Source organism: Drepanopeziza brunnea, assembly GCF_022702325.1.
Source record: "Drepanopeziza brunnea f. sp. 'multigermtubi' strain 214-2 chromosome Unknown ctg4, whole genome shotgun sequence".
NCBI classification, from domain to species: domain Eukaryota; kingdom Fungi; phylum Ascomycota; class Leotiomycetes; order Helotiales; family Drepanopezizaceae; genus Drepanopeziza; species Drepanopeziza brunnea.
This window is the reverse complement of record NW_027094067.1, coordinates 2,060,896-2,087,993: the sequence shown is the minus strand read 5'-3', so window position 1 is coordinate 2,087,993 and position 27,098 is coordinate 2,060,896. Positions and strand designations below refer to the sequence as shown.

General features: G+C 51.3%; 8 protein-coding genes across 8 annotated transcripts; 4 read left to right on the top strand and 4 right to left on the bottom strand.

Annotated features, from left to right (window-relative positions):
• Positions 1–661: 661 nt before the first annotated feature.
• L3040_003383 (uncharacterized protein) lies at positions 662–3,748 on the top strand (the record flags this gene model as incomplete). Its single annotated transcript, XM_007297509.1, has 1 exon — positions 662–3,748. The coding sequence occupies one exon, from the start codon at positions 662–664 to the stop codon at positions 3,746–3,748; it is 3,087 nt and encodes a 1,028-aa protein (XP_007297571.1).
• A 1,532-nt stretch (positions 3,749–5,280) lies between these two features.
• Positions 5,281–9,749, bottom strand: L3040_003382 (uncharacterized protein; the record flags this gene model as incomplete). The annotated part of the gene is made up of 4 exons (XM_066154449.1): positions 5,281–6,136; positions 6,191–9,498; positions 9,583–9,610; positions 9,682–9,749. 4 exons carry the CDS (start codon positions 9,747–9,749, stop codon positions 5,281–5,283), a joined length of 4,260 nt encoding a protein of 1,419 aa, XP_066012409.1.
• Positions 9,750–12,611: 2,862 nt separating this feature from the next.
• Positions 12,612–14,180, bottom strand: L3040_003381 (uncharacterized protein; the record flags this gene model as incomplete). The annotated part of the gene is made up of 2 exons (XM_007297506.1): positions 12,612–13,840; positions 13,904–14,180. The coding sequence occupies 2 exons, from the start codon at positions 14,178–14,180 to the stop codon at positions 12,612–12,614; spliced, it is 1,506 nt and encodes a 501-aa protein (XP_007297568.1).
• A 326-nt stretch (positions 14,181–14,506) lies between these two features.
• Positions 14,507–18,499, top strand: L3040_003380 (uncharacterized protein; the record flags this gene model as incomplete). Its single annotated transcript, XM_007297505.1, has 6 exons — positions 14,507–16,862; positions 16,989–17,483; positions 17,614–17,666; positions 17,719–17,976; positions 18,040–18,275; positions 18,406–18,499. The coding sequence occupies 6 exons, from the start codon at positions 14,507–14,509 to the stop codon at positions 18,497–18,499; spliced, it is 3,492 nt and encodes a 1,163-aa protein (XP_007297567.1).
• Positions 18,500–19,279: 780 nt separating this feature from the next.
• L3040_003379 (uncharacterized protein) lies at positions 19,280–20,356 on the top strand (the record flags this gene model as incomplete). Its single annotated transcript, XM_007297504.2, has 3 exons — positions 19,280–19,291; positions 19,355–20,235; positions 20,290–20,356. The coding sequence occupies 3 exons, from the start codon at positions 19,280–19,282 to the stop codon at positions 20,354–20,356; spliced, it is 960 nt and encodes a 319-aa protein (XP_007297566.2).
• A 19-nt stretch (positions 20,357–20,375) lies between these two features.
• On the top strand, positions 20,376–21,931 carry L3040_003378 (uncharacterized protein; the record flags this gene model as incomplete). The annotated part of the gene is made up of 2 exons (XM_066154448.1): positions 20,376–20,395; positions 20,476–21,931. The coding sequence occupies 2 exons, from the start codon at positions 20,376–20,378 to the stop codon at positions 21,929–21,931; spliced, it is 1,476 nt and encodes a 491-aa protein (XP_066012408.1).
• Positions 21,932–22,767: 836 nt separating this feature from the next.
• Positions 22,768–23,526, bottom strand: L3040_003377 (uncharacterized protein; the record flags this gene model as incomplete). The annotated part of the gene is made up of 4 exons (XM_007297503.2): positions 22,768–22,860; positions 23,112–23,168; positions 23,220–23,401; positions 23,496–23,526. 4 exons carry the CDS (start codon positions 23,524–23,526, stop codon positions 22,768–22,770), a joined length of 363 nt encoding a protein of 120 aa, XP_007297565.1.
• Positions 23,527–24,954: 1,428 nt separating this feature from the next.
• Positions 24,955–26,136, bottom strand: L3040_003376 (uncharacterized protein; the record flags this gene model as incomplete). The annotated part of the gene is made up of 6 exons (XM_066154447.1): positions 24,955–25,657; positions 25,706–25,789; positions 25,844–25,873; positions 25,938–25,948; positions 26,015–26,037; positions 26,091–26,136. 6 exons carry the CDS (start codon positions 26,134–26,136, stop codon positions 24,955–24,957), a joined length of 897 nt encoding a protein of 298 aa, XP_066012407.1.
• Between the last annotated feature and the right edge of the window lie 962 nt (positions 26,137–27,098).

Here is a 27,098-nt window from a genome sequence, read left to right as displayed (position 1 = left end):
TTTGAAGTCCATCCAACCAACCGACCAACCAACCTCATCGCTTATAACACCCCTCCTTCCTCGATCTTTCACCTCACCTCTCCTCTCCTCTCACCAACCACACATACACATACGCGTCTCTCGTACAGCAATCACTGTTCGGTCGACCTCCCTCAAGTACACAATCATCACTCTACTTTCTCTCCTCTTCACTTCAAAGGACGCGAAAGGCTTGAACTCGTCGCGGTCGGTCAGTCCTTTGTAGTAAGCGCGATCTTTCCATATAGGTACAATACAAACCGGTAAGGATTTCTTCTCCCATCTCTCGTCCGTTCGTCCAAAGGTGAATTCGTCGTCCATCTAACAACCGCTCAGGCTGCCGTCGACCACCCCCCCATTCAATCGACTCCATCCATCTCGCCTCACCCTCCTCCAACTCTTTCTTCTCGACCTCACAACCTCACAACCTCACAACCTCACAACCTCACAACTCTCAATCGACGCCATCCATCCGCCTCATCCTCCTCCACCTCCTTCTTCTCGACTTGACAGCCTCACACCTCACACAACACAACTCTCAGACCGAGATAACCTCACAACAGCCACACCCCTCCCTCCCTCCCACCTCACCCGCGCAAGGTAGTTGCAAGCCCGACGCAACCTAACGCAGCACAACGCAGCGATGGCATCGATGAACGACCCCTTTGACGACTCCAATGAGAACAAATCATTGCCTGCTCGCCTACCCTCACTCTCAATTACACCTTCCAACCCGCCGGTAGGAAGAAGAGAGATCAGTTCGCATCTGAATCCGGCCGAGCCTCAACAGCAACAACCCCAGAACCCTTTCCGAGACTCCGAAGACTCCCCTCGCCCTTCAACCGGCGAGGACGACGTCGTGCCACGCGATATGCCGCACCCAGATCCGCGCGCTGCTCCAGCTCACACTCACCCTCACATGCTGCCAGGGTCGGGAGTTGCTGCTGCTACTGTTACCTCCGTTACCACTGCACAAGGAGGAGGTAACCCCCGGACGACGGGAGGAGGAATCACCATCGTTAGAGAATTCGGAACGACGTCGACGACAGCGACGGCAAAGAGGACCGGTAAAATGAAAGCAGTTGCGCGCGATTACTGCCAACCAGGCAGCTCCAGAGGAGGGGCGGACAGTGGAACCTCATCATCCTTTAACACCCGCTTTGCGCCCGACCACTGCCAGCCCCAACCCAGCCGCTCCAGACGGGGCGTAAGCAATAGAACCTATTCGTCACCCTTTCACACGCGCTCCGTGTGTGAGGGTGACGAAGAGGTTCCCAGCTCTGCTCTGGAGCTGCTTGGAAGGTCCTCGTCACCCCAACACACGCCCTCTGGGTTGGCAGTAATCGATTACTGCCAACCCAGCAACTCCAAACAGGGCGTAAGCAATAGAACCTATTCGCCATCATCCTTCAACACGCGCGCTCCATTCGTATCAGGAAGAAACGGGAAAGGCATCGCGACAACCACAACGAGGGCAAACCCCTGGGCGACGACCTTCAGCCCCGAAGAAACTCGACGTGAAAATGAATATCCGCTGACGACTATGCCAAGAGCGTTCCATGCGGGTGGCGTCTACCCAAGCCCCGATGTCGATGTCGACTATAACTTCTCTCCTGTGACTCCCACTATTCGGATGCCAGCAGCAGCGACCTTGGCACCCCCCCTCCGTCCAGCGGCAGGGCGCCGTCTCGCCTGGCTGAGCTCTCTCACCAGCAGACTCGCTATGCGCAGCCCCTCGATCAGCACGTCAACCTATGCCCTCGAGCTCGGCATGCAGGCTCGGGAGGAGTCCAATCGTCAAGATGATGAACTACTCGAGCAGATTCGTATAAGAGCCAGCACAACCTTCCAGGACAAACCGCGACTGCGCCACTCGCCGTCTGTGATCCGTGTCGCAACCGAGCTCATCCAGGCGCGCGACAACAGCAAGCCGTACGGCTCTGGAGCAGTGCTGCACTCCAAGGCTTTCTGGCTCGTTTTTGCTCTGCTCCAGGCCGGCGCTATCTCAGGCACCGCGGTCCTAGCCGTGATTATCGTGGAGGAGACTGCAAGAGGAGAGGCAGACATGAACACCGGCCGCGTCTTATGGGTTGTAATCAGTGTCGCCTTGATCGTCATCGGCGGCTTAGGAACATGGCTCATCTATCTGCACAAGAAGGGACTCTCTGTTTTCGGTGGCACAAGAAACGTTCGGGATGCCGACGAGGTGGCGTTGCTGGATATGGCTGTCGGGCAGGATATCCCCTTGTCGGACATGAACCAGAGCACTCCTCCGGATCTAGAGCGAGGCAACACGCGGCGGGTGACAGTGCTCTCGGGCACTGGGCGTCCCAGCCTGCGAGCACGTGGGATGGCGAGGATGGCTTCGATGAACAGCGTGGTCACGGCGGATCCGACCTGGCAGGCTCTCTACTCTTCGCCCCAGGAGCTCCGGACGATGGTTTCACAGGAGACGATTAGGGAAGAGCCGGAGGAAGGTGACGACACGCCTGTGAGGAGAGGCGAGCCAGGGAACCCAGGCCGTGGAGCGGATGTTATGCCAGGCAGCATGGACAGCGATGCAGTCGAGGACCTGTACAGCGCGTCTCCGGTCAAGGCGTCCAAGCCAGCAGCACAATTCAAGCGTTTGGATTCCAGCTGGCCGCTTCGATCGCCGCCCCCGGCCCAGCCCGCTCCATTCGTCAAGACCCATCCCCAGCGTATCCGAGATCTAAGCACGCCTCCGAAGCGTCAGATTCAAGGAGAGACCGAGAAGGAGTCCCCCGGAACCCCCTCCAACCACCGCCGCCGTAGGCCAACGCTCGAAGTTGGCCGAGGCTCCTCCCCCTGTGTGCAAGGCTTCTCTCCCCTCACAGATCTCTCGTATGCTCTCACCAGCGGCGAGATTGCGGCCCTCCCCATCCGGCATCGCCCGCAGTACATCCAGAAGCAGCGAGCCGAGAGCGAGGAGCGCATCCGTGGCGTCCGCCAGAGCCTGAACCATGCCTCCTCCTCCTCCGAGCAGCCCCACTCAGCAGCTACCCTCGTGCGGATGTCGGTGCCACGCATCGAGCAGCCCTCTGGCAGCAGTAGCCGGCCCAAGAGCACAAGCATCAGCGAGATCTACACCATCACCGCTGCCGCCGCCGATGACGACGAAGACGATGACAAGTATGTGCTCGACGAGTCCGAGTCTGAGGCCAGCGTCGCCGTCGCCGTCGCCGTAGCCCCCACCCCCACTAATGATATCGTCCCTGCTGCCGACTCACGTCCGATCTACAAGCCCAAGATCAGACGGAACATGTCCCTCGCTGAGTTTCTGAGAGCGGACAATATGACGGACGTCGTCGTCGATAATGCTCATCGTCCCGTCCTTGGTATGGGTGGGGGTATGGGTATGGGTGCGGGTGCAGGTGAGGAGGGTGCGAAGGATGGAACTAGACATGCAAAGATGTCACGGTCGCGGTCGCCCGGCGTAGAGCACGCAAAGAAGATGCTGGCCAGCGTCAAGGAGCACTTTACCACGTCGACGTCGACGGAGCATCAGCAGTCGCATGGTGATAGGAAGAGAAAGAAGTTGGGAAGCGTGGTGCGGGAGAGGATTGGGAAGCTGAAGGAGAGTGGTGTGGTGACTGAAGAAGCTGAAGCTGAGGGCGGTGTGGTGATTGAGGCTGAGGCAGAAGGTGAAGGTGCGGGTGGTGAAGGTGAGGCAGAAGGTGAGGCAGAAGGTGCGGCTGCTGCTTCTTTGTAAGCTGGTTGGTTGGTCTCTTCTCAACACTCTCAACACTCTCTCCACTCTCTCGACTTCAACCCGTCGCATATCGCAGCAGAGCAGATCAGAGAGCAGATCAGAGAGCAGAGAGCAGAGAGCAGAGAGTAGAGAGCAGAGAGCTTGTACCAGGACGGTTCTGTTAGATTTGGTTCGTTTTGTACCAAACGTTTTGTACCAAAGCAGAGGAAAGGTGGCTGGCTATACATAATCGATACGGGCAGACGTGGAGTCTCTAACTCGATATAGAACATGTACAAAGTATCCGCAGAGAACTGTACGCAAATAATTTCAAAAAAATCATCATCATCATCATCGGCTTGCATAGGTGAAACTGGTGAACGGGATCGATGGCTATGGATAGCTAGATAGCTATGAAGTAAGAAAAAAAAACACCCCCCCCACAATTCAATTGCCAAAAACAAAACATTCTATACGTCCGTCCGTCAATAGAGATAGGTAAGTGAATAAATAACCTGCTGCTACTACTACTACTACTACTACTACTACTACTACTACTACTACTACTACTACTACTACTACTACTACTACTACTACTACTACTACTACTACTACTACTACTACTACTACTACTACTACTACTCCTACTACTACTACTACTACTACTACTACTACTGCTACTACTAACCTCTAGCTTCCTACCTTAGATAGATAGAAGGTACTACGAACGATCACATCTTCAAGTTGAGGAAGGGCCTCTCACTTACTCACTTATTCGGTTGGTGGCGTGAGATTAGATGTTAGACGAGGTAGGACCTTTCTTTGTGCTACGTAGCCCCCGTCTAGAGATTGGGAGGAGTGCCATACGGAGCTTGACTAGAAAACTTATAACGTTCCGCAGCCAATTCCTCACGGTTCTCTTCGTTGTGCCAGAGTTCCACGCCGAGGCGGCGGCGTATCACGAATCACCAAATGCATGTACGAACGAACGAGACTTGATATTAAGGTCAGGGCTTTTTTCATTCGGCGAACCACTCGCACTTTGGTTGCACGTCTTTTCCTCTTCTCCTAGCTTCGCCTAGAGCCTTCCTAATCACCGGCCCTATCAACCTAGTCTGGGTAGCGACAGTAGCAGATCTCTCCCCCCATCGCTGTCTCAGGGCAAAGAAATTTATATTTGCTCACTACTCCCACCCCCTTCCCCTCCCCAATGCAGCGCATTACCTTGAAAATAACTATTCTCCGGGCTGGAATAGACTAATAATGCAAACGCATCCGCCCAAATGGGCTTTTCGAAAGAAACTCAAGCCTGAACTCCATTGCACCGCCGGAGAAAGAAGAAGGGACCAACGAAGTGGTATTATTCACAAAGGAAAGCGTGCTGCCGGTACTAGTACTTTTACATTATTGACAAATCGAGTGGCCGTGATATTGTTTGTTGTTGCTTGTCTGTTGATAAGCGAGCTGATCACCTGGTCGGCTCTCCGGAGAAACAATAGTGGGCCTAGGTGGCACAACTGTTGGGCCTGTTAAACAGATTATCCGGTACTGTTTCAGGAAGTTGGTTGGCTTCCATTTGCAGCAGACGGGCTGACTTCCGAGACCTGCGAAGGAGGGGCGCCAAGGCCGCGGGGGTCTTCGGTGATGATTGGATCATTACCCTTGGTATCCGGGTGTATCTCAACATCGTCTCTCGACTCCAATTCGGACCGTCCTTGGGACTTGGAGAATCCCGCGCTTTCGGTATCGCCGGTCCCACGCTCGATTGGACTCCATCCACCTATACTTCCTGCGACGATACCGGCCATGACTGCACCCAGGGCCGAGTTCGATCGTGAGCGGTTGCTGCGGCCGCGCTTGCGAGAATCGGGGCTTTGTTGGGGTTGCTGGGAGGAGAAGCTGTCGTCTTGAACTTCCCCATTGTTTGGTGTCCCTGGGATGGATGAATTGCTTCTGGTGCGAGAGCCACTTCGGGATCGAGGAAGCCAAGTGTCGCGAGCATCTTGCATCTTGAATTTCAGCTGGTTGATACGACCTCCCTTCATAAGCCTCATGAACCTGAGCTCCTCTTTAACATCTGCCAATGGCTGGGGGAATCGGAAGCGTTGCTCCTCGTCGGAGATGGTGAGCTCGGGTCTCTTAGGCTTGCGTTTGAAGTATGCAGGAATAAGTCTGATGAGTCGCTCGTCAGGGATCAAGCGAATGAGGGCTCCGACGGGAATGGATATGAATCCGAGAATGATGGAATAAGCCCATTGAGCCCCATTGAGTCGCACAACGTTGAAAGCTTTGCCGCCAACGAAAATGATCATAATCTGACCGCCAACCATCACACAATTGATGCCGATGAAGAAGTAGTTCTTGGTGATACCTTCAAAGATATTGAACTTGTTATCGAGACGACGGTTGCTGATACTATTAGCATCGTTTTTTTTATAGGAAGAAAGAATGTGTGTTACTTACTTCCATTGGTTGAAGATCTGCATCCAGACAAAGGTATTAAAAACAAGAGTGCCCACTTGATCCTTCTCGCGCTGTGACTGATAAGACAGAATTTTGGTAGCTCCAAAATGAAGCAGTAAGGTGATCGCAAGTTGGTAGATTGCCTCGCCAATAATCATCTTCCACATTGTCACGGAAATAAGAGGGGCGGATTTGGGGTCGGGTTTCCGGTCCAAGATGCTGTCAGTGGGTGGGTCGGTAGCAAGAGCTAAGGCTGCCATTGTGTCCATGATCAAGTTGACCCACAACAACTGAACAGCGGTCAAGACAGATTCTTCGTCGCTGCTTGCAACGGCAGAGATAAATGTGAGCAGGACGGCTGTGATGTTGACGGTGACTTGAAACTGAAGGAACTTCTTGACAGCATCATTGACAGCTCGTCCCCACATCATCGCCTTGACAATCGAAGCAAAGTTATCATCCATTAGAATGATTGCAGACGCTTCCTTTGCAACTTCGGTACCAGCGATACCCATAGAGAAACCAACATCAGCTGTCTTGAGGGCCGGTGCATCGTTGGTCCCATCCCCAGTGACGGCGACGGTCTCCCCAAGCTCCTTAAGGCGCTTGACCAAAATACGCTTATCCTCGGGACTGGATCTTGCGAGAACTTGCAGGCGAGGGATGAGTTGGTCCATCTTGGTTTTGTTCAGCTTTCGGAACGTGGGACCTTCCATGACGATTCCACCAGCAGTAAAGATGCCACACTCCGTAGCGATAGCCTTGGCAGTGATCATGTTGTCCCCAGTCACCATGCGAACGATAACGCCTGCTTTCTGACATTTCAAGACAGCCTCGGCAACACCATCACGCAGTGGGTCCTGGATGCCGACAATACCCAAAAGGACCATCTGTCGGAACACATCCTCGAAAACGACTTCGTTGCGATCTCCTTCAGTGGTTCTGGCTCCCTTGGCTGGCCATCTGTCGAAATCACGGTAGACCATGGCGATTGTTCGGAGAGATCGAGAGGCGTAGTTTTCAATGAGGCCGAGGAGAGTAGAACGACTGTTATCGGTCATAGGCGAGCTGGAGGGTTCCTTGGTAGGATCCTGGATGATCTCTGTGCACTTGTCCAGCAGAATTTCAGATGCCCCTTTGACGTAAAGTCGATACTTCCCGCTCTCGAGTTTGATAACGACACCCATGCATTTGCGGCCCGAGTCAAAAGGAATGAGCTGTACGACGGGGACGTTCGACCGCTCTTGGTCAACCGAGCTCATGCCAAGGTAGTCTCTTGCAAAAATCAACATAGCAGTTTCGGTCTTCGAGCCAATGAAGGTCTTCTCTCCCTCAGCTTCTCCTTCGAAGGCGGTGGAGTTCAGGACGATCGACTGCGTTAACATGACTTTGACATCTGCATTCAACGAGGAAATGACCTCCTGAGGGTGAACGTTCTCCGCAGCTTCTGGTGTGTCTGGCTGTTTGCCCTTGTTGCTAGCAGAATCGGGGCGGGCCGTATCAACCGTACCACCAAACCGAGAGCTGGTACCGAGTGTGCCGGCAACGACCAACATCTTGTTCTGTGTCAAGGTCCCGGTTTTGTCGGAGCAGATAGTTGTGGCGTTTCCCATGACCTCGCAAGCCTTCAAGTGTCGAACCAGGTTGTTATCCTTCAACATCCTCGTGGTAGCAAATGCCAAGGCAAGAGTAACGGCAAGTGGAAGACCCTCAGGAACGGCCACTACGATGATAGTAACCGTGACGATAAAGATTTGAAGGAACTGTTGACCCTTTTCGGTTGGAGTGCCAGAATTGTTTGGGAGACGAACCAAGAACTCGATGAGCAGAACGATGAACAGAAGAAGGCCTGCAGATCCTCCAAGTTTCGCAATATACTCAGCAAGAATATTCAATTTTGACTGGAGAGGTGTGACTTCCGGATCTTCTCTCAAGGACATGAGAGTCTTTCCGTAGCTTGAATTGACACCAGTCGAGGTGACCAAGAAACTGCCCACACCTTCGGTGACTTGAGCCCCAGAGAGGATGAAAGGATCGAGCTTGCGCAGGCTTTCCTGCTTTTCGATGGCGGCGTAGACCTGGTCAGCTGGATGCTTGCGAATCAAGTCAGATTCTCCGGTTGTCTGAGATTCGTCGCATTTGACGTTGTGGCCATCAATAAAGACACCGTCCACAGGAATCATGTCTCCCGGCGCCAAGAGCATCACATCCCCCACAAGCACATCAAATACAGAGATTTCTCGGGTCTTTCCAGATCTGATGACGTTGACGTCTCGATCCTGTTTCTTCTTGTTGAGCTTGACGAATTGGCGTTCCTTCTGGTAATCGTTCAGAGATCCAACCACGACCACAATGACAATGGCCACAATAATAGCCACTCCTTCAACCCATTCGATTTTTGGGTGCTCGGCGTCATGTTTGGTACCGAAGGTCTGGTAAAGACCGACTCCTAAAGAGATGGCGGCTGCGATGGACAACAGAATCAGGACTTTGTCATTGTAAGTAATCCACATAATCTCCAATAAGCTCTTTCCCTTCTTCACGGGCAATCGGTTGTCGTTGAAAATTCTCTTTCGGTCGAAGTAAGAGTCGTCGGAATTTTGGGCTCGGCGAGGCGTGTCTCCCGATTCTTTCGAGCCGACGCGGGTAATTGGTTGTTTGGATAGGCCTTCCGCAGCTTTACTCCCTCTGCTGCCAGTGGATCTGGCCTCTTCGAAAGTGATAGTTCCATCCAAACCAGTCTCATCGATGCTCAGACCTGCTTTCCGATCTGATCTTAGGCCCTTCTCCAGCCCGGCTAATCCACCCAGTGCATAGAATGCAGATAGACTCTTGGGATTGATGAGCTTGTTCAGCTGACCGGGAGAGAATGCAAACTTGTTATCATGAGTGGAGAATTCGTCTTCGTGGCCTGGATCTGGAGTCAGAGCCTCGGGATCATTCATGACATCGTCGTTTGCTGGATCCTTTCCAAATACGCGATCCTTATCCGCCGGTGACCCGTTCGCGTAGGTTTCACCGCTATAGTTGGTGCTTGAGCGATTCATATCTTCAGACTCGATCGAATTCTGTCTCGACCTCAATCCTGGGACGGCCAGAAATGCCCCGGCGGTCTTTTCCCCCCCTCTTGACGTTGGCGAAGATACATTATGGAGTGAGGCTGGTCTGCTATCGCGACTATCACAGGAGGTCGAGGCCCGGAGTTCCGGCACAGAAATGCGGCTTGCGGTGCTATTCTGACTAGAGTGTTGCTGTCGGTTCGGATCGCTCGTATTATCGAGTGGAGGGGGAGAGCTGACGGGATCGCCCTGTGAAGTTGATGATGAGTTAGGCACAGCTCTCAAACCCACCGCATCACCATCCACAGACTGAGGGAGGCTGGGGTTACTGACGGCAGAGGTGTCTATGGTAATAGTCGGCCTGCAACACGGGGATTAGCACTGCGAAACCGTAAATTAACTCGCATATATATCATCTGGGGGAAGCCCTACGCTCTTTGTCTACGCCCGCCGGGTCCTGGAGAGTGCGAGGGCGGCGGGACGGTCTTGGGATCTGCCATGATCCAGGGATTCAGGGTGTAGGGTCGAAGGTTTCGCAAGGCTTGTATCTTCTTGTCTACGCGCTACCCCAGGCGCAAGACCTTGGCAGAAAACTTGATTGTAGATCGATAAGACTGTGTGTAGCTCGTGTATATCGATCGGAATGGGGCTGGCTGATGCAGCAGGCTGCAAATGAAGTCCTAGAGGATTATATCAGCTTGTATTCCTGGTGTTTGTTATTCACAAAGGGAGAGAGAGCTGAGTGGGTTTGATTGTTGTGAGCCAAGACCACAACATGCTGCAGTGCTTGGCCATGCCATGGTCCTTTGGAAAGCAGAGCAGAGCAAAATTGTTTGTTTGTTTGTTTGTTTTCCCCAAGCAACAATTGCGCATCATCTGCCAACGTCCTCGGTCCGTGAACTTTCGACCTGACAGCGGGAAGCTCTGCGGTATCTCACCTGGGATTCTTCAGCGCATGAAACAGCCGCCACGCCGAAGGATTAGGAGGGTTTTGAGTTCTCGGTGAGCCGGGTGTGTAATGTGAATGCGATATCGATATCGATATTCCGTCAGACAAGGCAACGGAATTGCAACGAAGTGGGAGAGAGGGGGGGGGAGAAGGCGAAGGAGTGAAGGAGCGTTGGAAGATTTCAAGTCGAGTTCGCGTCGAGACGAGACGAGACTCAAGGACCAGAGGGTGAAGATGGACAAGAATGCCAAGAAAGACCAGAAGACCAAGATGGACAGCCGAAAGTCAGTTGGAATGCTTGATCGAAAGATATTCTCCGGCGGGCGCGAAGAGATGTTTGTATGTGATGTGGAATGTTGATGTTGGCCCGTGTCGGTTGGCAAACGCAGGAAAGGTATCCGCTATAGCAACGCCACGAGTGAGGCTGTGGGCGGTTCGCCACTATATCCGAGTGCGCGCGCGATCGATCTTCGAATTCAACAAAGAAAGTTCTGTCAGAGCATCTACAAACATGTGCAGCAATATTATCTGGCATTGGCTACAGACGTGCCACGCAGCACTATGAGGCCCCCAAACAGCCCAACGGCCAACGGGAGCATTTCCTCGTTACTACACGAAATATTCAAGCCTCGAGTCTACCGCTGCCACGATACAGACTACTAGTTTGCAAATCTGATGGCTCACCCATATCCATCCATCCATCCCTCTCTGATAAACAGCTCACCAACATACAGGTACCTAAGATATGCATCAAGCGACGACAACCTCACCAGACCTGCAAAGTCACAGCTGGAACCGAGCAAATCACAATCACGTTGAGGCTGTGCCCTTCCACGAGGCTGAGCCTGCATCTCGCCTTCCAGAAAGCTGCTTTCTCCCGAGACATCGCCACAGCGTTACAGTATCACGTCCGTCCTTTCTTTGCTTCGAATCATGAGTAGCAGCTGCAACCAGCTTCTTGGTGAGATCCCCTAGCCATCTTTGCTTGGCCTTTTACACACCAAGAACAATACCACCAAGACCACACCACCGATTCCTCCCAAGCCTCAAGAGGCAGTGCGCGAGTAGGATACCGGTAGATAGATAGGTAGGTACCTCCTCCGCATCTCCCGCCATCTCGCCACCCCATTCCCAAAGAAAAAAACCAGCCTCTTCTTCTCGCCGTGGCAAAACCTCGTCGTTACAGTCACTCTTATTGCAAAGACAGACTATGGCGTGGTCTCTCGGTCGAATAGCCGAGTCGAGTCGCAATCAAGAATGCTGCAGGCAGGAGCTCGTTGATCCCAAAGCGAAAAAGAGGTGGCGAAAGCGCGCAGAGGTCCCGCAAAGGCCCGCAAAGGGGCTGTGTCTTATGAGCACTACCCAGCAACTCTACATTATTATCAACTATCGCGTGCGAAAAGAGAAAGAAGGAGATGGGAAAAACAGCGACTCGTAGAAAGAGGAGGACCCGTCCACAACAATATTTAATCTTCGCTCTCTCCTGCCACACGTCCCATCCCGGCTCTGGTACCGGTAGACCTTTTGTTTACCAGAAATAAATAGATAACCGCCTACCTCCTCCCTTTCACTTTCTCATCTAAGAGTTTTGTTGATGCGATGCAATATATATATATGTGATATATGATACGATATAAGTGACATCGAGGCTAACGGGCTACGGCAAAAGAAAGGAGGATGGTGATGATGGCTGGTCGGGAGTGACGGACGTACGATACATATCTACGGCACGCGCGGGATAGATAGATAGATATAGGTAGGTAGCAGTCAACTTACAGCAGGTCTGTCTCACAGGGTCTTCCGAGAATAACACACATCTGCAATGACACGAGAGAGAGAGAGAGAGAGAGAGAGATTGAATCGTAATGAAAGACGCATTTTCAACTCTTTTGGGGGGGCTTTTCCTATGCATTTAAAATGGCTTTCACCTTTCTCCCAGTTCCCAAAGCCATCACACCATCACATCCTATTTGAAATTCAAAGAGGATCTAAGCCTGAAGTAGTTCACACCGCGGCAGCACAACGGCAGCAAAACGCAACAGTGTTGGTATGACGTAGGAAAAGCAATCGATGCCAGTACAGACGCAGAGGAAAGCAAGCAGTGTACAAAAAAAAAACCTCCCCCCCTCCCCCCTCTAGTCCGGATTCCCTAGATGCCATGATGCCGATGGAGACAAACTAATCTAAGCATCTCTTCTCTGCGAGACGCAATTTGTAGAATCAAAACTCGCTCGCTATTTTGACGCCAAATGATACAAAACAAGAAAGAAACCATAGGACCAGCGAGTCCCATATCGACAAATGAAATCAGGCGACAACTGCTGTCGGGCTCAGCCGTCTCTCTCTCTCTCCAACTGATTTGACTTTGCCCACGTCTGATTCGCACAATACCCAGGCCACAGACAGGTATGTCTCACTTCTGGACAGTGAACTTATATCTGCTCTGGAACCCCTCCTCCAGCTGAACCTCAACCTTCTGATCCTCGGGAATCATCTCGTGTTCAAGGTCCCAGCCCGCGCGTCGGCACAGCTCAGCCACAACGACGTCGCAATCACCCAGCATATCGACGTCAAAGTTGACATGGCTAACTGGCGTTCTCGAAATATACATCTGCGGGATGTGGGCGGGGAGGTAGGGGACGACTTCTGAGACGGGAGCGACTTTCAGCGAAGTACCGATGACGATGACCAAATCGACCAGATCTTTGTCGTGGTTCGTGAGACGGTCTGAGAAGCGGTCTGGGAGGGCTTCTCCGAAGAAAGTAATGTCTGGCTTCATGATGCCTGACTTTGGGTCGTCGTAGTCATCTTCAGAGGAGCTATCTTCGGCGTCCAGGTCAAATCTTTTCTTTTTCTTGTCCTGGCCGTTATATGACCGCTTGCGTTTCAAGGCGGTAGGTGCCCGCATCTTGCGTGCATTATTGATGCAGCGGTCGCAGTGTGGAATACGACCGGCTCTGATATCGGGGAAGATGAGATGGCCGTCGACTTGGTAGCCGCACTCTATGCAGCTGGCAGTGGCAAAGGACCCGTGGCATTGGATCAGCTTCTCGGGCAAGATACCAGCAGTGGTCTCAATATTGTCGATGTTTTGTGAGTAGTTTGTGAGAAGCTTGCCTTTTTGTTGCAGAAGACTGATGAAGGCATGAGTGGGAGTGAAGCGATCAGTTGAAGGAATGATATCCTTCGCAACCGAGTAGAAGATGGTTGGGTCCTCTCGGAAGATACGTATGTCAAAGACTTCTTGCGGATCGTTGAGTCCAAGGTGTTCGAGCTTGGAATAGAGACCCATGTCCTTGGATCTGAAGTCCGGGATGCCAAGAGATGTCGAGATTCCGGCACCGGTAAGGACGATGATATTCCTCGCCGTCTTGATTAGGTTGACTGCATCATCGATGCTGTTGTAGTGTGGCAGCTTGATTCTCTTGGACAAGTCCCGGCTGATAGCCAGACCCAGAAGAGTGTAATAAGCAACATCGTCACGGCCCTCCAGCGACACGGGTGGCTTGACATTAAACGCAGTGAGCAGCTTCTTTGCCGTAATTTTACCTGCTTCTACTGTTCGCGCACAGAATGCCTCGGGTCCGATTGCACGAAGTTGTTGTCTGAAAGCAACTGCCTCTTGGAGGGTGCATATATCCTCTGTGCCTACTTTAGCGATTCACTCTCTCTCTCACTCACTTCCCAAGGCGTTTCAGGACTCACGACCACCACACAGACTCTCATCCCCAATTTCTTCCAGCGAGCCTTCAATCTCGATGACTGACTCTAGGTCCCAGTCCTCTTCTTCATCTTCCTCTGCCTCCTCCTCGTTGGCGCCGTCGTCGCTGAGTGCGCTGTCCTCGTCTGGGTTCTCGTCACCTGACTCTGACCCGTATGCCTCTAACTTGACGCCATCGACACGTTGCGCCGCGACGATAACTTCCTCGTTGTCGGAGTCGGAATGCAGGTTGACGAGCTTACTCCGTACCGCGGTATCCATGTTTGTTTGTGGCTGCCGCGACAACTCGATCTCGTCCAGTGTAAAGGAGGTAAGGGTGTGATAAGGGAAGTAAGGGTAAGGTATGTAATAATAATAATAAGGGCGAGAGACAGAATCCCGGCCGGCCGGACTTAGAGTTGGTCGGGTCGGAGAAAAACGCCGCTTCGGCTAGCTAGCTAGCTGGGCTCGGCTGGGAGGCTTGTCCTTCCTTAGCCGCGCGTGTATTTTCCCTCCTCCATTGTTATCAGCCAGCACCAGCACCAGCACCAGCACCCTCGCATATGAAGTTCAGTTCCGCATCATGTCTGTATCTGAAATCCGGATAAATGGCCTCTTCCAAATCCAAAGTCAACGCTGGGCCCGGCAATGTCGCACCTGAATTGCTCTTCACAGCTCCGTCATTCGCACCGGAGACGAGACATCCACCACCATCCTCCCCCTTCAATCCCCAGCACTGTCACAATGGACCCGGGTTACATCGTCGACGTAACTCACACGGCAGCCACGAATATGGGAAGAGCTCTGGGTCTGGAAAGCACATCCGGCTCCCAGCACCGTCAAGTGACCCAAAGTCATCTGCCTCGTCTATTTACATGGGCTCGTACAGTCCTCGGCGATCAAGAGATTTTAAACATTCCGCAGCATCTGCTCCAGCGACTCCTCGTGCGAGTCTGAGCCGTAGTCGCCTTGAAAACCTACTTTTCGATTTAGACCTGGACCTCGAGACGTACGGTGTTGAAGAGCTTCGCGATGGATTCTTCGATGCCTCCTTTTTCAAACCTCCCAAGGTCAATGTGGAAGACATGATGAGAGATGACAAATACACGCTTCCTGCTACTTTCAAGAAGGCCAATCCTCTTTCTCCTAAAGCGTTCCTCCCACACCAATGGCATGGTATCAAAAAAGCCGTCGAAGATGTAACAACCACTAGAGCTGGGATTAAGCTGGGGAAGTCTTTTATTGCCTTCTTTACTGCCTACATTATATGCCTAGTTCCGTCCGCCAGGGCCTGGCTTGGACGCTACAGCTATATAATGGTGCTTTCAACCATTTTAAATCATCCTGGGCGGACGATTGGAGCACAGGTTGATGGAACCGTTTCCACAATCATTGGTTCAGCCACAGGTCTAGGGTGGGGAGCTTTTGCTCTCTGGCTCTCGGACTCATCATCTGTTGCCCGAGAAGGCTATGGAGGAATTCTGGCTGCATTTCTTGTACTCTTCATGGGAACTATTGCTGCACTTAGATGCTACTTTATCAGAATCTACCAAATGGTCATCTGCGCTGGTATAGCCATCAGTTACACGGTCTTAGCAGACACAGCGTCGGACATCCGTTGGAGGAGACTTCTCGACTACGGAATCCCCTGGCTGTTTGGCCAAGCAGTTTGCCTGCTGATTTGCTGCACAGTCTTTCCAGATGCTGGAGCTCGGCCACTGGCAGTAGCTCTACATAATGCATTTGGTGTAATGCAAGATGGACTATTAATACCTCAGCCGGACCCTGTTATGCTGCGTCGGCAACTGGCATGGACGTTCGTTAACTTATCACAAGCCCATAGAGACCTCGTTTTAGATATATCCATCACTCGATTCCAGCCGAAAGACGTTGAAACACTGCGAAATATCATGCAAGGTGTCATCAGGTCGCTGTTATCGCTCAGGATGGAAACTCACCTGTTTGATGACTTTGAGCCTACTCTGTCAGAGACATCGACTGCTGGACGTCGAGGCCGCTCTTCGGAAGCCAAAATCGTGCAAGGTGATGGGAACACACGGTCTTCCGATGAGAATCCCATCATTTCGAAGAACACTGTGATTGACATCGACAATATCAGCCAACGACCCTCAATGAGTCGAACGTCGACAGGGGAGCGGGCTGTCAAGCTCGTGGCTAGTAGATTGGCAGGCCCAACTTCTAAGCTATTGAATTGCATGAAGGCTTCCTTGGAAAGATGTGATGCTGTTTTAATGGGCATGTCTGGCTACCGAAAATATCTAGGTCCTCCCAAAGATGTGTCTGTCGATATCCTAGCTTCTTTAACGAAGCTTCGCAAGACCTTTATCAAATACGACCAAGAAGAGGAGTCTCTCATGAACAATCCGTCGCTACCTCCAACATACTCTGATCATCCAGAAGTCGTTGAGCTCTTTCTGTTTGTGCATCCCATTAGACAGGCTGCACGCACTGTCGAAGCTCTGCTGGTGAAAGTCATGGAAATGCAACAAAAGCACCAAGGATGGAGGCTTTATCTACCATCTTACCCCTGGCAAAAGGCAATACAGCGTACCAACGCTCAGGTCCGCCACGATCGTGGTGGTCTGACGGCAGGATTTTATTTCCAAAGCCAAAGTCAATTGGCCCGAACCATGAAGGGAATGGCCAATGTTTACAAGCCACTACCTCGCCAGTGCGCTTATGGAAATGATAAGGATGAGGAAGAGGAGGAACAGCCTGTGAGAAGGACTGATACGATAGGAAAGTATGAAGAAGAGAGAGAGGCTGCAGCGAAGCAGAGACGTTTTCGATATAGGTTGTGGCAGGTTTTGCATCGGCTTCAGGGTTATGAGACTAGATTCGCGCTTAGGGTCGCTATCACGACGTCTTTATTGTCAATTCCTGCCTGGCTGAATCAAAGCAGAGGCTGGTGGAATGACAGTGAGAGTTGGTGGGCAGTTGTCAGTAAGTCTCAAATATCTCTCATATTTGGCCAATAATTTCTCGATGGCAAACAATCCCGAGCCGTCGTACAAATCTTCTGTCCCTATACTATTGTGAGGCTATATATGCATACTGACTGGCTCCCAGTGGTCTGGGTAATGTCTCACCCAAGAGTAGGCGGCAATTTCCAAGATCTCGTCACACGCGCCTTTTGTGCAGTGCTAGGCGCAGTCTGGGGTGGCCTAGCATACGGAGCAGACAACGGGAATCCCTACGTTATGGCAGTCTTTGCAGCCATCTACATGCTCCCCATGATCTACCGCTTTACGCAGAGCTCTCACCCACGATCAGGTATTGTCGGCTGCATCTCCTTCACTGTGGTGTCTCTCAGTGCCGTCGCAAATGATGGACTGCCTTCAGCTTCGCATATTGCCCTGACTCGTGGATTGGCCTTCGTGGTAGGAACGGTCGCTGCGGTAATCGTGAATTGGATGTTGTGGCCGTTCGTGGCGAGACACGAGCTCCGCAAGGCATTGTCTGCTATGATGATATACTCTAGTATTATTTATCGTGGTGTAGTAGCCAAGTACGTGTACTATGAGGCAGGGCAGGAGCCTACGAAGGAAGATATAGCACGGTCAGGTAAGATCTAATCCACGATACTTGCTTCCCAGCAGGATTCCTACTGCTTGTCAATTATCCCGGATTTCACGATACCTGCTAGGATGATTGAGCGTGCAGTATCTTCTCCCTCTTCTCTAACAAGTCCCAGAAATGCTTGAAGGTCGTCTCCGCGAAGGCTTCGTCCGAATTCGTCAACTCATGGTATTCCCCTAGTCGTCCCCCAAACCAACAACCAGAATACTAAAAATACCAGGCCCTTACCCGCCATGAGATCCGCCTCCGTGGTCCCTTCGATCCTCTCCCCTACTCAGCCCTCATCGACGGCTGTGAGAATTTCTTCGAATACCTGGTCTCCGTCCGCCAATCTTCACTTTTCTTCCACCCTCACTTCATTTCCGACGATGAGCAAGCTGCTGAAAGCCTACTCACATACCGGAGAGATGCTGTGGCTACTATCCTCATGAATCTTTACATACTTGCTGGGGCGCTGAGGGGCGATCAGAAAGTACCTGTACGTCGCAAAATTTTCTATCCTCCCATTTCCATTCCTCTCGCGCAACTGATACCCTCGTAGCGTTATCTCCCGAACGCTGCCGCAGCAAGGAAACGCCTGCTAGCACACATGGCCTTCCTAGAAGCCTCGCAAGCATCCGTCATCAAGCCCAATACCCCGGGGCTTGATACACTAGAGCGAGAAAGCAGGAAATGGTCTCAGATATACAGTTACTCGTACAGCCAAAGTTTGACGGGGTGTGTGCAGCAACTGGAGCAGTTACAGAAATACACGAAGATGATTGTCGGAGAGCAGGGGTATACACCCTTACATTTTCTGCTGTTTAATCATTGCTCAACTGAAGTCACTGGATCCTGAGAAATTTATATTATCAGGCTGGCCATTTACTTCGGCCTCGCAAGACAGCAAGCTGACTACTCTTTTCAGGTTTGAATCCATCGATCCCGACCTTTATGAAGACATTACGAGACCACGCTCGGAAGCAATGGGACACGAGAAGGCAGCCAAACTCGTTAGATAGCTTTCTACTGCTTTTCTCAGTACATATTAGCCACACTTTATTTGTAATGCCAAATTCCATAATCGGCTGTTATATCTGATGTACCTAGCTGTTGGATCTTTTCAGATTTGAAATCGCAGCAGACCATTACTCAGGCATTACCTTGATAACACGTTCGACGGGTGCATTTGCGATTCAATCTGCAGCAACAACTCAGCCAGCTGAAATTTCGCCAGCATAACAGGCGTAAGTTAAGCGAAGAGCTGTCTTCAGCAAACTGCTCTCCCGATTTGTTGACTTTTTTTGATCGGTTACGGTTAGCCGAGCGAATAGGGGCGACCCACATTTCTGCCCAGCCCTTCACGCTTAAATTGATTGCTCTTCAAGGACCAACGTTGATGCACCTTATTCGCAGAATGGTCCTTATGGTTCGTGTGAGTTGGCAATCTACTGTGTCTGGTGTCTGCATATCTATCTGACGAGGATTATTCCCGGGCCTGGATTTTTTTGGGGGGGGAGGGGGAATGAGTTTTAGCTGGAATGTACTGTAGAAGTGTGTGAAGAGAAATTTATAATTTATTTCAAACTCGGTTCATGATATCAAATGCCCCCGTCGCCACCCCACTATTTCTAACCCCGCCAAAGGCTTTGGCGAGGCTGCCTGGAACTGTGATACCCCACCTGCAACTAACTAACTAACTACACCTACAATCTACAACCTCTACACTCATTCAAGATTGAAATCCGAGCATCTCACTCTCTCTAATTTTTCACCTCTACAAGCCAATCACACCAGCAGAAATGCACATCCTCGTGAGTCCCTCGCCTTACAAGAAAAACTCCCCAGTAACTGCAAGACGTTGACATCAAGTACAGGTAGTAAACGACGACGGGCCGCCCTCCAACCAGTCTTCCCCCTACGTCCACTCCCTCGTCAAGAATCTCCAAGAAGCCGGACACACTGTGTCCGTCGTCCTGCCACACACTCAGCGCTCTTGGATCGGGAAAGCCCACATCATCGGACAGACCGTGAAGCCCACGTACTTCCGCCCAGGCACGCTGCACCAGGACGACGGCACAACACACTCGCGGCCCCTTGCCGCCGGCTCTGAGCAGCGCGAAGAGTGGGTGCTCGTGGACGGGACGCCAGCCTCGTGCGTGCAGATCGGCCTGTACCATTTCTTCCAGGACCGTGGACCCGTGGACCTGGTGGTCAGCGGGCCAAACTATGGGAGGAACAGCACGGCGATATTCAGCCTTTCGAGCGGGACGCTTGGAGGCGCGCTGGAGGCTGCGGTGTGTCAGAGAAGGGCGATTGCGCTGTCGTATGCTTTCTTTTCGCGGAATCACGACCCGGAGATTATTGCTGGAGCGTCAAAGTTGTCGGTCAAGCTGATTGACTACCTATACAAGAACTGGGACGAGAATGTCGACTTGTATAGCGTCAATGTGCCGCTAGTTGAGGGCGTAGAGGGGAACAAGATCATGTGGACGAATATGCTGCAAAATTACTGGAGTCCGGGCAGCTGTTTCCAAGAGGTGGTGGATGAGGAGGGGAATGCGGCCGAGGAGGAGTCGAGAATTAGAGAGGCGGAGGGGAGTGAGGGCGTGGAGGGCTCGAAATCAGATGGGGATGCTGTGACGAGACATAAGCATAAGCACTTCAAGTGGGCACCGCGGTTTACAGACGTGTATGAGAGTGTGGAGAAGGCGCCTCCTGGGAATGATGGGTGGGCTGTTAAGGAAGGCTTTACCAGGTATGTCTCCCGTACAGCGGACATTCTAGACGATCAGTTCTGACAGATTTACAGTGTTACGCCGTTGAAGGCCAACTTCATGCATGCGGCGGCAGAGACGAAAGGGGAGTTGAAGCTGTGAGTGCGGTTACGGAAGCATAATGTTGGAGCATCTAGAAATGTTAGACCATTTGCAATACAAAAGCCACATCAACCAACTTCCAACTTTGCAGCGTCCAGAAATCTAACGAGTACCCTCAGGCCAGCATCAACATCTCTTGTTTCTTCAGCACAGAAGCCCATTTCTGCTCCCCTATCCGACCCCAAGCACTTCTACGCTCTAATCAACTACGAGGATGCCTACGTCCAGCCTCTCATCCTCTCAGCCCTCAAATCCTTCCGCTGCTCAACCAGCTACACACTCATAACCACACTCTCTGAACTCCCCTCCCCCTCAACCCCCTTCCTGCAAATCTCCGCCTACGAATCCCTCCCCTTTGAACACGCCCTCTCCCACCCCAGCAGCACCCTCATCAACTCGTACATCATCCGCAAAGCTCTGATCCGGAAACACTACCTCAGCACGACGACGTACAACTGGGTCGCTAAGCACCCGGACAGCATCCTGAAGCGGACCGTGAAGCCCGCGTGCGAGTTCGAGGTCGACTACGCCGAGTTCCTGGACGACGCGCTGGTGGAGGCGTGGGAGCTGCACGCGAGTTGGAGGCGCGGCAGAGAGGGGAAAGAGAGGAAGGAGGAGAGAGAGTGGTGGATTCTGAAGCCGGGGATGAGCGATCGGGGGCAGGGGATTCGGCTCTTCTCGTCGGAAGAGGAGCTGCAGGCTATCTTTGACGAGTGGGAGGCCGAGAGGCCGGAGTCTGACGACGAGGACGAGGACGAGGACGAGGATGAAGATGAGGAAGGGGGCGGAGAGGGCGAGAAGGCTGTTGGTGGTGATGGTAGTGGACAGGGGGTGACGGCGGAGATGAATAAAAAGGAGCCAGAGCGAGAGCGGGAGCGAGATTTCATAGTGACCTCGCACCTCCGCCACTTCATCGCGCAGCCGTACATCCACCCGCCGCTCCTGCTGCCCGGCAACCCGCGCAAGTTCCACATCAGGACCTACGTCTTGGCATACGGCGCATTGAAAGTCTACGTCTACAAGCCCATGCTGGCCTTGTTCGCCGCGACGCCCTACGTTGCTCCCTGGCAAACCACCACCACCACCACCACCTCCTCCTCCTCCTCGTCATCATCGTCATCACCAGCACTGGACCTCTCCCCGCACCTGACAAATACCTGCCTGCAGACCGGCAGCCACAATGGCGCGGTGGAGTCCTTCTTCTCGATCCCGGCCTCGCAACTCCCCGACAGCGCGAAAGAGGACATCTTCCGCCAGATCTGCGAGACGACGGGGGAGCTGTTCGAGGCGGCGGCCCGGGGCATGAGCGTGCACTTCCAGACGCTGCCGAACGCCTTCGAGGTCTTCGGCCTGGACTTCCTGGTCGATGAGCGCGGCGTGGCGTGGCTGTTGGAGTGTAACGCGTTTCCGGATTTTAGGCAGACGGGTGAGGAGTTGAAGGGGGTGGTGGAGGGCTTGTGGAGGGAGGTGGTGGAGGTTGTTGTTGGGGGGTTCTTTGGGGGGCGAGGGGGGGAGGGTGGAAGGGGGGGGAGGGACATGGTGCTGGTTAGGGATGTGGATTTGGGGAGGAGGTAAATGAGGTGGTTGTGGGTGTGGAGGAGATGCCGGTAGATAGTACCGGAAATATCAAGCTGTGCTGTGTGCCCGCTCATCCATGCTCGCAGCTGTTACGCGTCTGAGAGAAAGACACAACGAGAAAATGGGTTGAGGTTAAGAATAGGCAAGCAGTCTTTACAATATCCGGAGAAGTTGGCGAAAAAAGAAAACAAAGCTTTTCTTTTTTTCTGGTCAAGATTGGGAAAAGTATAGGAGGAAAGAATTCAGAACAAGAAGAATGTGACAAGTGAAAGCATGAACACAAGACAATTAATAAGAAGGAGGGGGGAAGAAAGAGAGGAAGCGAAAGCAGCAGAAGCAGATCAAACATCATTATCGTCCCTTTATATAATCAGTATAGTATATAGGCGAAAAGCCGATGCATAAGGAAGTAAACAAGGCATCACCGGTCACGTCAAATGGAGTCAGGAGAATAGCTTGTAAAGAACATTATGTGTTTTTCTAAGCACAGACTACCAAAGAGACGAGTCATGAAGCAAGACGAAAAACAACCATAATAGAAAGTGAACCCGGAGAAGACAGCCGAAGGCATCATCCATCAATACCATCATACCCCAGCCCTCAAAGCATGTACCCGTAGCATGTACCCGTATACATACTATCAATTAGTCGACAGCCCAGCCCGTAGTTGAACGCCTCAAACTCCACGTTCTGCCTCAGCAAGCAAGGGAAATAGACAAAGGGGTATGTATAGAAGCGTGACAGTCATTCCAGTAAGGTGTGTGGACCTGGCTGACTTGCTTTTGTCGAGATCTAAGCAGGCACAGCAGTCACATGTGCGTAAGGGTCACCATCTACTTTTTGACGGTTTTAGCCTTCACAGAGGTCTTAGGCTTGGTAGAGGTCTTGGATCCATCGGTATCCTTGGTCTTCTTAGTAGCGGCGGCCTGTGAGATGAGAATTGTGAATTAGCATCGTATACCGAAATGTATTTATGCGAAGCATATACAGATTGGAAGCAATATCAAGCTGCTAGAGAAGTTTAAAGCATTTGATATGATGACGATGCTCTACAACGCAAGTCTCGAGGCTTAGGAAGCGTTGTATAGCATTGATGGCGTGTTTTGGATGATGACTTTTGAGACAGGGGCCCTCGACGCGTTTGAGGAAGATCAAAACAAGAGAGATCGAAACGTACCTTCTTAGCTGGGGTCTTGGTGATCGCAGCCTCGGTTTTCTTAACGACTCCCTTGAGCTGTGGAAATCATTAGCAAAATGCTGATTGTATGATATACAATTTCCTCACCTTGTTTGCCACAGCGGTCTTCTTAGCTGGAGCAACCTTCTTGGTAATACCAACGGGCTTCGAAGCCTTGGTTGTAGCAGCCTTCGGTCCTCTCTTCGCCCCGATGTTCATAGAAGCCTTCTTCTTAGGAGCAGCGATAGTAACTTCGGGGACCGTTGGGAAGATTCTTGGTCTGGCGTTTCCTAGATATATGGTTCAGCGAAGATCAAGGACGTTACGCGCGGAGCTATATCAAGCTTCTAACAGCGGTGGCAGGGGGATTCAATAATTACTGACCGGTTGACTGACGAGTACCTTCACGAGCCATTGTTTTCTATAGAAGAGTTAGCGTCAGCATACGTGGTCGAGGTTTGCGCCGAGTTGGCGCATATCAAGAGCGTCGCGTCTCGAGCGGGAAACAATGCGACCCAAACTCGAGATACACTTACGGTTGGGGATGTGGTCTGTTTGAAAGCGGTTTGGATTGTCGAATGTATCGTCGCACGGCTCAAAGCAAGTCGGGAGGGGAATTTCAAAGTTGTTTGGGTTTTCGTTGGTCAAAAGTTGTTGTTGAGAAGAGGAAGAAGAGAGCAGAGTTGCGAGGTCTTGTTATGCAGACCGATCTCAGGAATCGAGCTAACGGGCTAGCGCGTACAGAGCACGCGAACAACCTCCACCTCAAAAGATATCTCTACAATTATCATTGAACTGTGAATAACTGAAAGTGTCAGAAATAACCCGAATAAGACTATTAAATGCTCGATTGGAACTTCAAGAGTGTTTTGGCTTTCTATTCTGTTTCTTCTCATCTGTGAGGCCTGTCTGTATTCTAGCTGCCTTTTTTGGACTATTACAACTAAAGTCAGTCCAGGATACATAATCAGTCACCTTTGTCAGCTGGTCCAGAGACTCGGGCCTCCGACCTCGTACTCTGTAAGGACACCTGAGCAAAGCATGAAGCCAGACTTTACTTACGTCTTCAGCAACGTTACCCAACCTTGAGTTGTTGTTGTATTTATTAACGTCGGGCGGTTGAGTTGGGTGCAGGGTGTTGGGTGACCTCAATTTAAGGACTGGCCACGGCTCGTCTCGTGGGCCAAGATGGGATGGATTTGCGGAGCAATTATCCCTTCACGCCTACAGAAGCGATCATTCAGACTGTCTTTTCCTACTACGAGGAAGAAGAAGAAGAAGGGACTGCTATGTAAAATTTGTATGCCCTTGCCTAGTTTGTTGTTAGCGGGCTCGGATAAATATCCTTTTTTCAAAAGATCGCGTGGGTCGATGTTAGGGGCATTACACGCCTTTCTCCAGCGTGAATATTCTATGCAACTCCGGAATCTACTGCAGTGAAATCTTCTCTCTTGAATACAGAATTCTCTGCTTCTGTCCTGTGAGGCACGGGTGACCTCGATAATAAGGATTTAGATCATCTGCAGACCGGTGTAAACACGCGCAGCAGAAACTACGATATGATCCAGCTTACTTGTCATTCAAAATCACAGGGAAATACGATATTTGGACAACAGCGAGCGTTTGAAAATTAGGCCGGGTAGCAGACGCAGTACGAGAATTGGAGTTCAAAGTCCATAGTGCAAGACGTGCGATAGCTGGGAGATGGTTGTATTTCTCTGAGAACGGGAAGGAATAGATCTAACCTTGCACTTCGCCTCTCCGTAGCTCTCTGATCTTCTATTCCTATCCTAGTCCTACAGAGGAACAGGTCTCCACCAATGCTTATTGTTTGCTGAAGAGATCAGGCTTCAGCCTTCATTTTTTTGAAGAAGTCCATCACTCCCGTGAACACAACCAGCAAGATGCCCCCACCTGGCCCTAATCTGAGAACTTTTGGCAGGAAGCCCTTATACAGCGCACCGAATCCCTCCTCCTTAAACACAGTGCCGACGGCTGGCCAAGCCCAGTTGTATTTTGGAACCGACCCAGCAACCTTGGGGCTGTTCTGGATGCGCGACTTGACCACATCCATAGGCGTGTTGACGATCGTGCCAATTGTACCTCCGGTGGCACCGGAGAGTAGGTCAAAGCCCATTTGTGTAGACTTATTCTCTGTCTTGGGAAGCAGCGCCCGTACTTGGAAAATGCAGCCGAAATAACCGGCGTTCCACAAAACGTGCCTCCACATGGTACTCTCCAATCCGTTGTATAAAGCAAGTGGACCTTCATGTTTGATGGTCTTGACCACGACATCCATCATTCCTGTGTATTTCGAGGTACGATCCTGGAGACGAATCTTGACGAGCTCGAATGGGACAACGACCAGCGCTTCCGTTGCCCCTGCAGTCGCTCCAGTGAGTATCGAGAGGGACTGGTTCATCTTGGCAACTCCGAATGAATCACGGTAAAACTTTCCCCATGAGTCGTTGGCAGCGAATTTGGTTGCACGCTTGGGGGCTTCCATCAGGATGGGAGCCTCGATACCACGGTACAGCCGCGAGAAACTGTCGCATAGTCAGGTATTGGACCTCCTTCAAGAAAGAAGAACATGCCCTTCGTTTCTGACGATCTTTCGGAAACAGTCTATCATGCCACTGTATGCGTTCTCGCCAGTAGCCGTTCCGGATTGCAGCTGTCTACGAGTCGGTCAATCCCGCTGTCCAGACTGTTTTCGAAGCGTCGAATCTTACATTCTGGTCTTGACGACATCCAAAGGATACCTGCAGAAAAGTGAGCAATCCGTCACAACGATCGCATGAGCAGAGATGGGGCCCCAGGACATACATCACCAAAATCTAATCCACGTGCCTAATTCAGCTCATGCTCCACTGGGACGAGGAACCCAACTGATGAAAACAAACCTCAGAAACCCCGGCGACCGCACCTGCGTGGAGGTGAGCTTCAATTTGTAGTTGCGCAAGAGGAAGAGGAGCTGACCTGCGCCGAACTGGTAAATGAAAGGCAGAGGCTTGTCTTGAGACATGATGGCTGTATTTCTGGCGCGCAGTCAGCACTTAGAGCCCAAATATGCCGCTAAATCATTGTTAAAAGTTACAATAGGAGTTGTGCTCACCAAGGGAAGGAATTTAAAATCGGTGTCTGGCCATGCGACCGCCGGCGCATCCGCGACAGATAAATAGATCGGAAATTTTTTTGAGCGCGGGCTCGGGACTCGGGTAAATTATCAAGTAAGTTGACGTAAATGGCAAGCAGCTTACGTAACATCAAAGCGAGCTTGGGAGTGCACCTACCAAGGTATATACGCGCAATTGAGAGTTCACAGAATTTGAAGAGGGGTGTTTGTTTGAATGATTTGAAGTTCGAAATAATAGTATATCTCTAGTCTTCAATTGTCAGTACCTCTAGCTCCATCACCAAAACGTGACCCTTATACATCCACAACCACGAATCCTTAACAACGTGACCTAATCCAATTCTGGAATAGAGAGAGGAACATGCTGAGGGAGGCGACGTGCTACATCAGCGAGTCTCATAATCTCAGTCTTCGAAACCTTCGTAACTTGAAAACGAGAGTAATCGAATGGCTCTTCAATAAGAAGACCTCTTAAGGTCTTGACCCGAGATACAGCGACGTAACTCAATCTAGTAACGTGATCTCTCATAGTCAAATTCGTAATTATCTTATCGGCTGTAATCCCTTAGGATTTGTGAACAGTAATAGCGAAAGCAATAGTAAGGGGGAGCTGTGTCCGAGTGCAAGCCACATTCCCTAACATAAACTCTCTCTTTGAAGGAGTAATTGGCACGACTTGTTGACCTTTGGCGTTTTTATAAAGGTAAGGTCTATCGTACTTATCGAAGGCAACGAGCATAGTAGGAATATCTTTGTCACAATCAGCTCTAGGAAGCCAATTGAAATCCTCCACGGTACCTAGAGCACTATTGACCAGGCCTTTCTCAGTCCAACGATTCTCTGTGAGCATA